We start from the raw sequence: 13,412 nt of genomic DNA, 5'->3' as shown, positions 1-13,412 counted from the left end.
TGAGTGTAACCTTGCCACATGTCCCCAGAGTAGCAGCTCAGAAATCAGTTTGGGACAATCTGGTTTTTACTTGTACTTGTACCAAGAAAGCTCCAGGAGTGGACTTCACAGGCTCAAGAAAAACATTGAACACAAGAATCAAGTCTGCTGGATGGTGCCCCAGGCATTACATGGCTCAGTGGGAACTGCTGTGTGTGTGTGTGTGTGTGTAGATTTACACAGCCACACTGAGAACCAAACCTGCAGAAAGCACAAGGAATACATTGGCTACCCTGGCATACATTAAAGTATTTAAGACTCAGCAAAAACTCCCATGAATAGAAGCTGTCTGTTCGCGGCATGGCCAAGGCATCAAGGCCTTCAGGCCTTTCTAAGCCAGCTTTTCCCAGCATTTCTACTTGGACTCGAGCTCTCCTAGCAATACCTATCTACCCAGCCGGTTGTTGAATGACCTGAAATGATTATTATTTTTTTTAATTCCCCTTGCCCTCCCCTCTGCGGTATTTTGTAAGTGGCATGAGGCATTACTAACAAATTGCTTGAAAAACACAAATTCCATGCCGGTTGGCATCAGCAGAACAAGCAGCAATACAGGTTACATGCACCCACTCAAAGGGAAAGGATTAAAGCGGTGGGGAGACTCACAAGATTCATATTTGTCCAGCTTCTGCTTCTTGCTCCACAATAGCTAGGTCTGACATCTAACAACCATGGGACTGGAGCACTGATTACCTGTTTCCAAGTCTTACCCACAGTAATGATGTCTGTAGTTGTTTCAGGTTCATTTTCAGCTCTGCTGCATGGGAGAACAGATCTGGATCACAATTACAGCGAGCTCTAGCCAGCACCCCTACTGAGACATTTCAACTTTAGGGACTTTGATTGAAGCCTAGGACTCAGAATTGGCTTCAAGGCCCATAGCTCTGCGCTGTACTGCTGAAGCTCTGCAGAGAACAAAGGCGGACTATTCGATCGCTATAGAAACATCCACCAAAATAAACCATCTTCTGGAGAAACTCCCGGGTGCTACATGCAAGATTTGTCTTCCATTATTACTGATGCACATGAGCTTGTGGTATGTTCACATGGAGCAAGATATTCCCACATCCATGTAATAAAACCCTCGTTCCATTTAAATGCCGTTTCAAGCCACGCAGCATAGCCCAGCAGTTGGCTTTCAGCCGACCAGGGCTGCAGGCTGGCTCGCTGGCCATGCAACCTGTGAAGTGTTACAGCCCAACAGGTGAGGGTCTGGCTGGGCCCACAGCGAACGCTTGAGCTGCGTTCTTTCCTTTTGACTGCTGCTCATTGCATACCCCTGACTGCAAATTCCCCCTTGGCTAATGATGCTTGCATGTCTGGATTCACGCCATCGAGGTCTGTAACGTATTTCTAGCTGCCTGCTAACATCAGAGAATGCTCGTATTTGGTGAAAGCCCACAAAAAAGGGATTCTGTGAAACAAAGAGAAACATGCCTCTGTTTCTCCACTACTAACACCCACAGCCCTTCTGTCAGCCCCACGCTGACACAGGAATACCAGGAGGAGCAAGGGGGAAGATCACTGTAAAGCGAGTATCACAGAGGTAATTTGGAAGCAGACCTTACCTAGACAGATGGTGGCAAGTAGAGAGCTGCTGTCTCTGTAGCATCAGTTCTGTGGCTGGGTCAGACTGTAGTGAGTGACTACAGACTAGCTTAGGTCAGCCTAAGTGTGTGCTACAGAGGAATAGTCAGTTGAGCTCTGCTGGAAGAATGTGCATGACTTGGGTCTAATTCCTAAGATGAATAGAAGAGGACATTGGTAGGCTTCCCTCTTTCCCCCCCAAGCACTAAGTTTTCTGTCAAGAATTTTTAATATATTTATTTGAAAACAAGGTTTTGTGAAAGAGTACACTAAATAGCATATATCTGTTCTTCAACCATAAAACACGGACTATCAGCTTTAGCTCAGCACAGATTGGGGCTGCATGCACTGAACAGCAGATCTCGATAGGAAGGTCTTCATGTCTGTCTTTCCGATACCAAGCATAGTGTCTTCTTTAGAGGACATGATCCTGGAGAAAGGGGAGAGAGAAACCAGAAAAGCAAACATATTTAACTAAGGCTTCTTGTGGTTGGCCCCACACATTCACCCAAGCCTGCCACTGACGCAACACTTACAGTTTTTAGCAGGGAGTTTGTTTTCCTGCCCATCCACTGATTCAAGTGCATAATCTTTGCTCGTGGGAGCACTGGGACATGCCAGCCCATATTTGGAAATAAAGTAACTGGATTTCTGCCTCTCAGTGAGAAACTTGCACATCAGTTCAGGCACATTAACCAAGGAACCTGAGAACTGCACTATTCATTGCCTGGAACAGTTCTACAAAGATCCTTGTAATGTTCTCTGAGCCCTCCGTAGAGCCCATGACTGAATTGTCTCTAAATTCTGCTAAGAACTTCTGGGAATAGAAGGCAACCCGAGAGAGCAGAGTAGGTCTTTTTCGACCAATCCTGCCACACTGAGGTCAAGTAGATGACAGCTTTCTTACATAAACCACTTGCTCCTCTGGGACCGTCCTTCATGAGCTGAGTATTCCCAGCTCAGCTGTTGCCTGTGACCCCATACACCGCTCAGACTCTGCCCAGCAGGGTTCTATTCAAAAGTAGCCAAGCCTGTGCAATTAGAGACTAGATCCAGTATGACTGGGTCAAGGCCTCATCCAGAACCACGGGCTTTCCCTTCTACTGCTACCCAATTCTTCTAAATTAATACTGAGCACGTATTTCTGAATCTGATGCAGAAGCAAAGAGCTAAAACAAGACAGCCAGATGCTGGCAACAGCTTCAGTTGGTCCAAAGAGGCTTTTGCTTCACTGGGATTAATAAAGGTGACTCTGCACACTATATTATACCTCAGGTCTTAATCATCAATGTACTCAAAGGGCTCTGGTGGTTCAGGTTCCTGCTCCTCTTCCTCTATCTTCGGACCATGAGCTGCCACAGGTTCAACCAGCTCCTCCATATCCTCACTGGTGTCCTTCAGAATGATGATGCCCCCGATGGAAAGCTGCAAGACAAGTGCAGTGAGCGTTAGAAGCAGCTTGCTGCCTGGTGGTGGAGTGCTTATGGCCACGATGTTATCCTAGATGAATCAGGTTCCCCATAAGCAGGAACGAATGTTCAACTGACACCAAAGGGAGAAAAGGGCCTTTAGGATGTAGCTACAAATTACATCAAACTGAAACCCTGTGCTGGCAGGGACAAAAATCAGGTGCCATGAGAAGTGGGACAAATGGTAATTCAATGGTAATTTATTGGTAATAATAAAAATGGTAATTAATGGTAATTTACACTTCCTTACTTGGTTGCACCCTGCATTACAAGCTCACTGAGTATCTAGGCCAAATGCTCACAGACTTCTGAAAGTCTTAGTGGAGGCGCCAGCCATTCACGAGCATGCCTCTGCAAGGGGAAAGGAGGAAGCAAAGCCCCTCAAGAATTATTCGGTGCTATCTAGGAAAAGAAACAAAAAGCAGTTCCTTTCTCCTCACTGCTCGTAGACAAAGGAGTCACAGCAAAGATTGCTCAACGGTGGCCTTCACACCAACATTTCATGCCAGGAATAGCACCGTATCTGCTGATTCTCTGCTGACTGGCTCTGTGCCAAAAGGTATGACTTTCCCAGAAAAAGGGGAAGTTTCAGAAAGCAAAGCATCTGACACCCACATGGATCCCTGCCCGATAAGGGGATGGAGCAGACGGAGCCTATCCAGACTACTTTTTATATTACGATTATCTAAGCCTCAGTTTGATAGAAAATGGCATCTGGATTCACAGCTTTACCCCAGTCCCAGTCTGGCACTTTCCACATAAAAACTAATTGAACTATAATAGCTTTATATGGCTCATCCTTTCAGGGCAAAAAAGCCTAGTGAAGCTTCTCTCCGTAGCCACCTCCCAGGAGGCTATCTGAAACAGAGACTAATCTGATCACCAGCTTCCACTGACTGAGGAATCCTATTAGCAGAACCTCGTAAAACAAAGTGGAATTAATTACAAAGGTCACAACCAAACATCCTGGCAGGCTGAAGTAAATCCCTGCGTCTCAAGGAGTGAAACATGAGGTGCGAAGAGGCAGTGCTGTGTCATGCCTGGCTGGGATCAGTGTTGACCACACCAGGACTCCAGGCTATAAACAAGCATCTCAAAGAGGCCTTTTATTCTGGCATTTCCCAAAGTAGAGCAAAGCTCCCAAACAGCTCCATTTCAAGACTCCTTAGTTACACACCCTACTTCCAGCAAAAAAGTGCACTATTCAGTTCTCTTCAAAACCAATTTTTTGGGGAGAGTTAAGGGAGGAAACTGTACTCCCTTCACTAAACAGCTCTGTACTAGGGCTCTGCTTCTTTTGAAAGTGAAACAAGCAGCAAGCAGTTTCAAATATCCATGTTTCGGCTGTGTGAGTGGACACTTACTGGACTGCGTAGCAGATGTTCCCAAACCAAATACCAGTTGGGCCGCCTCTTCTTTTTAGAGGTTAGAAACTGAAAGATCCCTACATAGATTTGCTAAGAGATGTCTCAAACAGGGATGATGTAAAGTGGATTCTGATGTGCTGATGGAATTCCAGGAAATCCACTTAATAAAACCAACTATTTTCCCAGTTAAAAAACAAAACAAAACACACAAAAAAACCACTCTGCACATGTTTTTCCCAAGCACAATACTGCAAGAGGGGGATGTAGTGTTATTTGTTGGACAAAAATAAAAGCCAGAAGAATATGATTCAGGAGATACAGAGGCCAGGAAAAAAACTTATATTTGCAATATGTTGGAGCATCTCACAGAAAAGTTAGTTATCCCTTGGGCTAATGCTAATTTGTTCTCCATTTGGCAGTTACATGCTCTTCTCTTTGTTAACAGGAGATGAAGGCACTCCTCTAAAGTCAGGTGCAACCAAATAAATCTGTTTAATGAAAAAACTCACAACTCTATAGGCAACCCCCACTGCAGAATAATAAGGCTCCAGCACATGATGGGTGATCGTCACCATGTATTTATTTTACTGCTTTGACAATGAGCTGGTTCAACTTTTCAGCTCATTGGAAATACCACGTCTCAGTCTCTACGTCCCCAGCAATGTCATTAACACAGAGTGTCTAACTGGTTTCCAGGTTACAGCATGTGTCATACGTAGAAGAAAGAGATAAAGCAGCATCAACATGGTGAAAAGGTTTGTGGCAGCTCTGGTTTTCCCCCAGCTAGAACTGTACACGATCATTTGAGGAGAGGGATATTAGAAAGTAAACATGACAACAGTGAAGTTGCAAGTCCCTGAAACAAATTAGAGTGATGCAATACATGTGAGTGGCATTCTCACATAAACATAGAGCTTCAGGGTCCTTATACATAAGCCCAGCACAGGGAATGCTCAGTCAAGCACATGAACTAGTAATGTGACACTTACTGGTTTGAAAGGCTGATACCGGCAGCTCTCTGTCATAGTGAGAACTTTGAGCTGAGCAGGCATGACCCTTGCTGGGTTATCCAGAAGCTGGAAGTTGGGTTCGGGTTCTTTCTTCTTTTCTTTTTCATCCTTCTTTTCAGTTTCATCCTGTGGAGAGGGGAAGAGGAAATCAACGTTGTTTTAATGGTAGTCTCTAACCCTTCCATAATTACTCTTCACACAGGGAGCAATTCCAGAGCATGGTGAGAAGCCATTCACCATCTGAGGAACAAGCTACGATGTGTCTATGAGCTGGCATCAGCAAAATCAGTGTGGATCTAAGTACCCTCATCAATGCAATGGCTCACTCTTGACTGCAGGTGAAAGCAAGTTCAGCAAGACGTGGTAGTAGAATGGTTTTACCTCTGGCTTCTCTTTCTAATACTTCCTCTTAAACTCACTCTCCACTTTTATTCACAACTTAAAATTCTTTAATATCATTACTAAGCACATAAAAATTGCCCCAAACCACCCTTGTCTTTTCACTGCCATAAAACCATCACTAGCATTTCACACTACCGGTAGCGACAGCAGCTCAACCAAAATGACTCAACTCCAGCGACTCCCTAGGGAAATGCAGTTAGATGCTCCTTTACCACTGACTCAGCAGCTGGAGGCAAAAGCTCAGAAGGAAAAAAAATACAGCATCATTTATATACTTAAGAAGAACGTGGATCATATTTTTCCTCTTGCTCAGAGACATCTGCATGTTGCAAAAAAAAAAAAAAAAAAAAAAAAGAACACTGCAGAGAAGATGGAAACAACCAATAGGAAACGATCAGAAACACCACCAAATGCATGTTATGTCCTATAACAGCAACAGGAATATCTCTGTCACAGAGACTGTTTGCTGCTGTGCAGACCGCTTGGAAGCTGTGGGTTACTAGTCACTTAATAGGCATACGAGAAAAACAGGAAAGCAATTATACCTCTAAAACATTTGGACAATAGCAAAGCACTGAACTCAAACACAGCAGGTGGCAGCAAGCTCCCTTTTTGCTATCCTCGTTCTTCTGCTTGATTCAGCCAAGAAAACTTTTCAGACAGTTGGAGCATACACAGATACAACATGTGAATCCCTCAGCCCAACACGTAAATCCCTTCCAATACAATGCTTCCTCTCAACACCTTTACTTAGTTGTAGGTTGTGTATGATTTTGGAAGAAATGTTCATCTGTTCAGCACATTTTGCTTAGTCAATAGTGCTGCAAGAATAATTCAAAGAAAAGGCAGTGTTTGATGGTTTGATGACAAGGGAACATTGATAAAGGAACAAAAAAAAAAAACAGAGATTCTACCTTGAACCTGAGGTGATTCATTTTCTAAACCAACTGCAGAAAGTTCAGCACCTACAACATGGCCAATATTTAAGTAGGTCTGCATAGTTATTGTACACATACACCTTTGATCTTACGACACACTCCCTTTGCATACCATTTGTGTGTTTCTTCTTAAAACTCCCTGACCATGTTGCTTAACAACTCATAGAGATGTTAAACTGGAATTAGAAAAGTTTCTACTGAGCTGGTCAGCATAACACCTTTTCAGCTTACAGTTACTCTTGGCATATTTGCATCTGTTATGTAAGCACAAAAGGCAGGGTCCTTTGTCAAAGTACATCAAGAATTTTAGCTGCCATCTATTTTCCAACTTACAGCAACCACCAAGAATTCATTATCCGGGTCACAGTGTTGGGTACAGTGTTAAGTGGGTGCCAGCTTTCATGACACACCTTCTACATTTACAGGGCAGAGGGAAGAGGACATTTAAGTTTCAAAGTTTACACCCACCACTTCCATCTTCTCCTCTTCCTTCTTCTCTTTCTCCTTCTCCTTTTCCTTCTTCTTGGCTTTTGCAGTGATGGACAGCACGGCAGTGGAAACCTGGATATGTCAGAGGAGGCAGGCATTCAGTATGACTGCAACACTACGCTGTGCTTCAGCTCCCCAAGCAGGGGAACAAAGGGAAACCACTGTTAGGTTAGTTCTCAGTGCAGCTGTCAACGAGATCAATTCCTCTACCTATGCACTGCTATGTTGAACAGACAAATACTCCACCACCGAAGCAAATAAAAGGTACAGATGGGACAAAAGATGCCATGCATACAGACTGGGTACAGTCACACATGCAGAAGGACGAATTTCCTAATTCAGAGATTAATAATTACTGGTTGGGTCTCTACATGAGATTTTTATTTAACAGAGCAAAGAATGGATTTTTTGTTATTGGAAAAAAAAATAATCTGTTGCTAGAGTTTCTATGATAAAGAAACACGTCTATAGATTCTCTTCAGAATGACCTGAAAAGCTATTCCACTCTCCTAACCAGACAGCTCTTTTTCACTGACCTAAAGAAGCAGATACACAAAATACCCTGTGAAGGAGACCACATGGAGCTTTGGCACTCCTGAGCCACAAAGTACCCAGAAGCAACGCTCAGTACAAGAATTCAGCACGTCTCCTCCCTTCGAGTAAGCACATCTTTCTCTATCCACAGCAGCTGCCTCTACAAGACAGTAACTTCCTCAGAGGAACAGGGAGCAACTGCATTTGTCATGCTGCTGGTGAGGCTTTCTAGGCTGAACGCAGCCTCGTGGCATGTTTTAATTTTGGCCAGGGAAGTTTAAAACAAAAACAGATTTATCCAATTCATATCCTATTCCAAAGGCGAGAATGCAGCTATGAGCAGTAAACTTTGCCTTTTGTTAAGAGTTCATTTCTGGGTTCCTTGGTGGCACTGATTTCCTGCCCATCATTCAATTCTGATAAAATGTTTTACAATTTTCACACAACGCCATTCATCAGCGTGACATGCCTGAGGTCTCCACTGCTGCAATTGCTCCCTGAGGGCTGCTTTGCCTGCTGCTGTGGTCTGCTCAGCAGCTCTTACCATCTTATGCCAGGAGACAAATCACTTCCACTGTTGCCTGCCAGCCATCTGATTTCATCTGTTCCCTTTCTACACCTACATGTTCTCAGTTCCACGCTTACCTTTTTGCAATCCATGGGCCCAATAACTCACATCCTAGCACACGGTTGTACTACCCTGAGACCAGGTACAGTTCTGTCCTTCCATATGGAACTATTTAAGATCTGTCCAACCTAATATGTTCAGCGTTTGCACTGCAGCAGCACTTTGGGGCCCAAGCCACAGACAAGGACGCTGTTGTTTTAGGTGCTGCACAAAAATGAGACACAAATCAGCAGGGCATGGAAAAAAAAAGTGTTAAACAGTGCTTCTGCTTGATCACTGGAGATAAGGGAAGTTCCAGTGACTCGGTAGCACAGCAGCTCTATGCCATGATCAGCAACGGTCCCAGGCTCAGCAGGAAAAAATAGCTAGAATTCTCCTTCAGAGACAATAGCGCCTGCCAATTTTTCTCCTGTTCTCCAAGTACCCTGTTAGTGCCACCAAAGTCAATGTTTATACTAGGAGGGAGAATGGGGTGGTCTTCACCACATGGAAAGCTAGCCCAAATACCTTCTCTTTCTCCTTTTCCTTTGGAACCTCCAGAGGTGGGGGGTAGGCAAATGTGGACGGCTTACAGTTGGACTTGTATTGGACTTTTGGCATCTAAGAAAAACAGTTAAAAAAAATCGTTAGAGACAAGAAAAGCAGAGGAAAAAGTCCACAGCATAATAATTACTTTAGCTTCATTTTCCTTCCAGCAGAGACAAACACAGATCCTCTAAAGAATACGAGCTTCCCCTACTCCCCCTCCGGAAGCAGAGAAACTGTTATCAGTGGCAACGGTTCAACTAGAACAATGTTATTTAATTATTCTATAATCTGACTCTGGCAAGCTCTCCTAGCCTTCTCCATACACTCCATGCTATTCACACCATGCTTTGTTTTCATTGTTTCAATGCTTTTGTGGTTTTAATGTTGTTGCTGTGCCTGCTCTTATTAACACAAAATTGGTTTAAGATCTAAGTGGAGATCTGTCAGTGCATGCTAGGCCAACCAAGCGCTGCCTGACGCTCACCTCTTGCAAAAGGACAGTCTGTTTTGGGGGTGGGTAACCAATTTCACATATTGTCTTACACTTGTCTATATAAGCAAGGCCAGAAAGCACCTCCTGATAGCCCATCTGAATTCTTAGGCTAAATTAATTTCTCCTGTCTCTTCCTTCAAAACACGTCATGGAGCAAAGAGAGACCAGGGAGTGCTCTGAGGAAGCAAGGTGGGTGTGGTGCTGCCTGGAATATACATCCAGCTCCTAGCTGGCTTTAGTATTCAGGCCAAGTTATATAACAATATAACACACATATTAGCCACATAAATATGCCATTTGGGCCTGCTGGAAACTCTAAGTGATGGGGAGAGGAGACAAAATGGCAGTGCAGCCAAGCAGGCAGAAAGGTGCTGAGCCTATCACCTCTGCAGAGGTGCACTGACAAAGCTGCAATGCAATTTGTTTGATGTATTCAAGACAGAGAGGAGAAAATGGCATTTTAAATGCAAGCCTTTCTTCAAACAGAGCAGTAATTTTGAGCTGTGTATAGACTGAATGCTAAACCCAAGACAGGTGGAGAAGTGCACCCTACAGCTGTAAGCTTTTGGTCTAGGGTCTGCAATCCTGCAAGCTGGCTCCATCCCACAGGGGGCTTCTGAAGACCAGCACAGCCCTATCCATGCTCTGTGCATCACAGAATAACCCTGCAGCAGTGACAGGAGGGGGATGTGTATTCTGAAGCTTTTTTGTGGAAGTTACTAGCTCAGCTCTCCAGCACGGGAGACCCAGCATGGCATACAGCTCACAGGGGCCATACCACGACTGATCAGCTGGAGGAACAAATGTGCAAGGCAAGTGCAGTACCCAGGACAGTGGTTTAATGTTTACTCCCTCAGGAACTGAAAAAAAAAATCCCCTTTTTCCACTGCTACCTGCCATAGGGAAGAGTATTACATGATTCATTTGAGGGTGGCTTAAGAACAGTTGTTTGTTTTTTTTTTAAAAAGTAATTTTGATCTTCTGGAGTGATAGCAGGGTGGTCTCTGCCCACACATACTGAATAGAATTCCATTCTTCCTAATTTACTTTGAAGTAAAGGAGACAAAGTTTGCTATTCACATCTCTCTTGTCCCTAGTCCTCTGCCAGCCCTGCAATTAAAGCCTGCTTTTCAGACTTCTTCCAGTTAGCACCATTTCTGGTGCATACAAGCTGGAGGCACTCTAAGAAAACCAACAAAAGCAAGCAGGCATGTCACTCAGGTCTCTCACACAGCTATCATTGCCTTTTTTCCTCCATTCATTACATACCTTAAGATCCTTGTTAAGGCCGATGACACAGGTTGGGGTGAAAGCCAGTGACAAGAAGTGAGACAGGGGGAACCAGAACCAGAACTGGGTGAAGACCAGAACTCCCACCACGGAAGGCATGTGAGTGTGTCCTGTCCTTGACTGCAGCGAAATAGTTACGTTATGGCCCCCTGCAAGGAATCACAAATGGATTAATGAATTCTTGGGTAACTCCACAAGGATTCCTGAGTGATGCATCTTTAAAACAGATGCTGTCAAGGGGGCTACAAGCGCAAGCCAGACCACAATGCTGTCAGCTTTCTCCTCTGTTCTCACCTTTCACAGTGAAACTCGTGAGCAGTGTAACCACCTCTGTCTAGCTCTATATATCTGCTAGATGTTACCCGTATGCAATCAATGATTACAGCCCTTTCCTGCTCATTTTGCCAGGAGACAGTTAAAGCAGAAGTACAGATCAGAGGTGGGGAGAGACGGAATAAAAAAGGCAGTCCTTAGCTATAACCAGTTTCAAAACATAGCGTATCAATGAGCCACAAGGCAGGAATCACAAAGAAAGCAGCACACATAAGGCACTTATACATAAACGTTTCTCTCTGTCTGCCTCCCTAAGCTGCCTATTATTCAGAAGAAATACGCCTGCATTTTTATCCTACACCATCTCAGAAGAAAAAAATGTAAACAGCAGCAACTTCAGAAGTTGCTTCTGGAGGTGATCAATCTGTGCAGCAAAGAGACAAGCTCCTGCAGTCTTTGCAACAAAATTAAATCTCTGCCAGACAACCCAAGTCCTAGGTTTGTACTTGCAAAGCAGAGACCAAAACAACTCCATATGTTGATGTAGTGCAGAAACATCCAGCTAGAGACCAAATTGAAAGATTGGGCTTGCAGACAGAGCGAGAAAGTGTTAATCTGATCTTCGGCTTTCTGATGAACACAGTGAATTGAGTTGAAGAGGGCACCAGGCAAGTCCATTACCGCTGCCATGACCAGGTGCAGGGAGGTTAACTCGGTTAAAATACAAACCCCCATTCTGTCCTAACTCAGGGCACTTCAGAGCTGCAAATCCCAAACTGGAGGAGCATTCCTCTGCCATGCATAAGCAGCGATCTGTAGCGGGGCCAGGCAGCAATTGTGCCGTCTGCGTCTTAAAGAAATCAAAAATAATTTTTGCTCCCACAACTAATGAAAGCCCTGAACGAGGCAGTAATCTCGTTTTAGGCACTCGTCAGAGCGAGTCCCAGGAAAGGCAGTGGAAGGAGGAGGATTTTGATGTCTTCCTATAGTATACCCCGCATACATACTATCTCCCTGCTGTTCCTTTTGTGGCAGCAATACTTCTCCTGCTGGTTGACTAGAGAACTCCTTCCAGATGCCTTTTTGAAGAAAGGCAACGATGTGATCTCTGCTTTTCCCACTGCCAGGTCTGCTGTGCTTCTCATTAATTCCCTCTGGTACCGCTCTCATACTTGCATTTGAATTTGCAGTAGCATTAACAAGGGAGTGCCTGAGGTCTTGTGCTATCCTGAAACATACCAAGCATTGCATGTTTGAATGCCTGGTCTTCTCCTCAATCTTTACTCTGAACTTTCCTTCACCGCATCGCTATATAAGGGCCAGGTCAGTAATCCACGGATATACTGGGTAAAGCAGCCCAGTGAATGTTGCACAAGCAGCTTAGCTATACTTTATCAAACTTTTGGAATTTTATTTTCCAAATTTATTTTTAACCTTCAGAATTTTATTATCAAATCTCTGGAATTTCCTGGATGAGTAACAGATTTCGTACTCCAAAGATGCTGTCATGCTGCTGCTCTCTGCTGTTTCACGTCCGTGCACAGCCCACCCTCATTCCCAGGGATTTGCGTGGAGCAGGAAAGGTGGAGAGGGCTGATATTGCACAACTGTGATAGATCTTCATGACTAAGAAGCAGCACTGACAACCTGGAAAGGAATACATTCCAGATTGTTAGCTAGATGAATGTAAGCTGTGACATGATTACCTCAAAACCAAACCAATAGAACACGAGATTTTCAGGGCTCCTGAGCTCCCTGAGCTCGTGTTGCTGTTGTGGCAAGGTTTGCCAGAATTAAAGGGGCTGTTCTGAAGGCTACGAGGATCTTCTGGCTCAAACTTAATGTTAACAAGGAGAGGGAGTGCAACAAGCAGATGCTGATGATCTATATACATTGATGAACTCATTCACAGCTTGTAATTATGGTGGCACTTTTGTAACATCCATCACTCAACTCTACAAATTTGGTTCCTTTGACAAGTTTTCTGATAGCACACACCTTGCTAGTAATACTCTGGCAGCACACTAGCACAGTGCTCATCAGATGCTTCAGAGACCTAGGAAATCAGTCCCCAACCTTGGCCTAAACTACATCCTATCTTCAAACAATATCCTATCACTTCCTTCTGTATCAGAAGAGACTTACAAGTTGCTTCATCTACATAATGAATGAAGGTGACCCGAGCTGTTAGCAGCAGCACAGAAAGGTCAAAAATCCATCATCTGCCCGATCCCTAGCAGAGGGGCTTTCAGCATGTGCCAGCATCAGCAACGAGCCCCACTGCAACCCTCACCTAATACAATGTGGTTTTTTTCCCCTTACCTACCAGTTATGCCTGACTTTACATTAAAAGCCTGTAAGCAGG

General features: G+C 44.2%; 1 protein-coding gene across 1 annotated transcript in view; it reads right to left on the bottom strand.

Annotated features, from left to right (window-relative positions):
- Positions 1-1,836: 1,836 nt before the first annotated feature.
- Positions 1,837-13,412, bottom strand: part of PSMD1 (proteasome 26S subunit, non-ATPase 1) — a 71,246-nt gene continuing 59,670 nt past the window's right edge. The window contains exons 20-25 of the mRNA XM_084291991.1: positions 10,754-10,923; positions 8,971-9,063; positions 7,281-7,373; positions 5,452-5,598; positions 2,897-3,051; positions 1,837-2,056 (exon numbers count right to left, since the gene is read on the bottom strand). Of these exons, the coding sequence (XP_084148117.1) occupies positions 2,905-3,051; positions 5,452-5,598; positions 7,281-7,373; positions 8,971-9,063; positions 10,754-10,923 (650 nt within the window). The 3' untranslated portion in view covers positions 1,837-2,056; positions 2,897-2,904. The remainder of the gene's footprint in view (positions 2,057-2,896; positions 3,052-5,451; positions 5,599-7,280; positions 7,374-8,970; positions 9,064-10,753; positions 10,924-13,412) is intronic.

This window comes from Netta rufina, assembly GCF_964035555.1.
Source record: "Netta rufina genome assembly, chromosome: 9".
NCBI lineage: Eukaryota > Metazoa > Chordata > Aves > Anseriformes > Anatidae > Netta > Netta rufina.
Note: the sequence above shows the minus strand (reverse complement) of the source record. Positions and strands in the feature narration are given on the sequence as shown.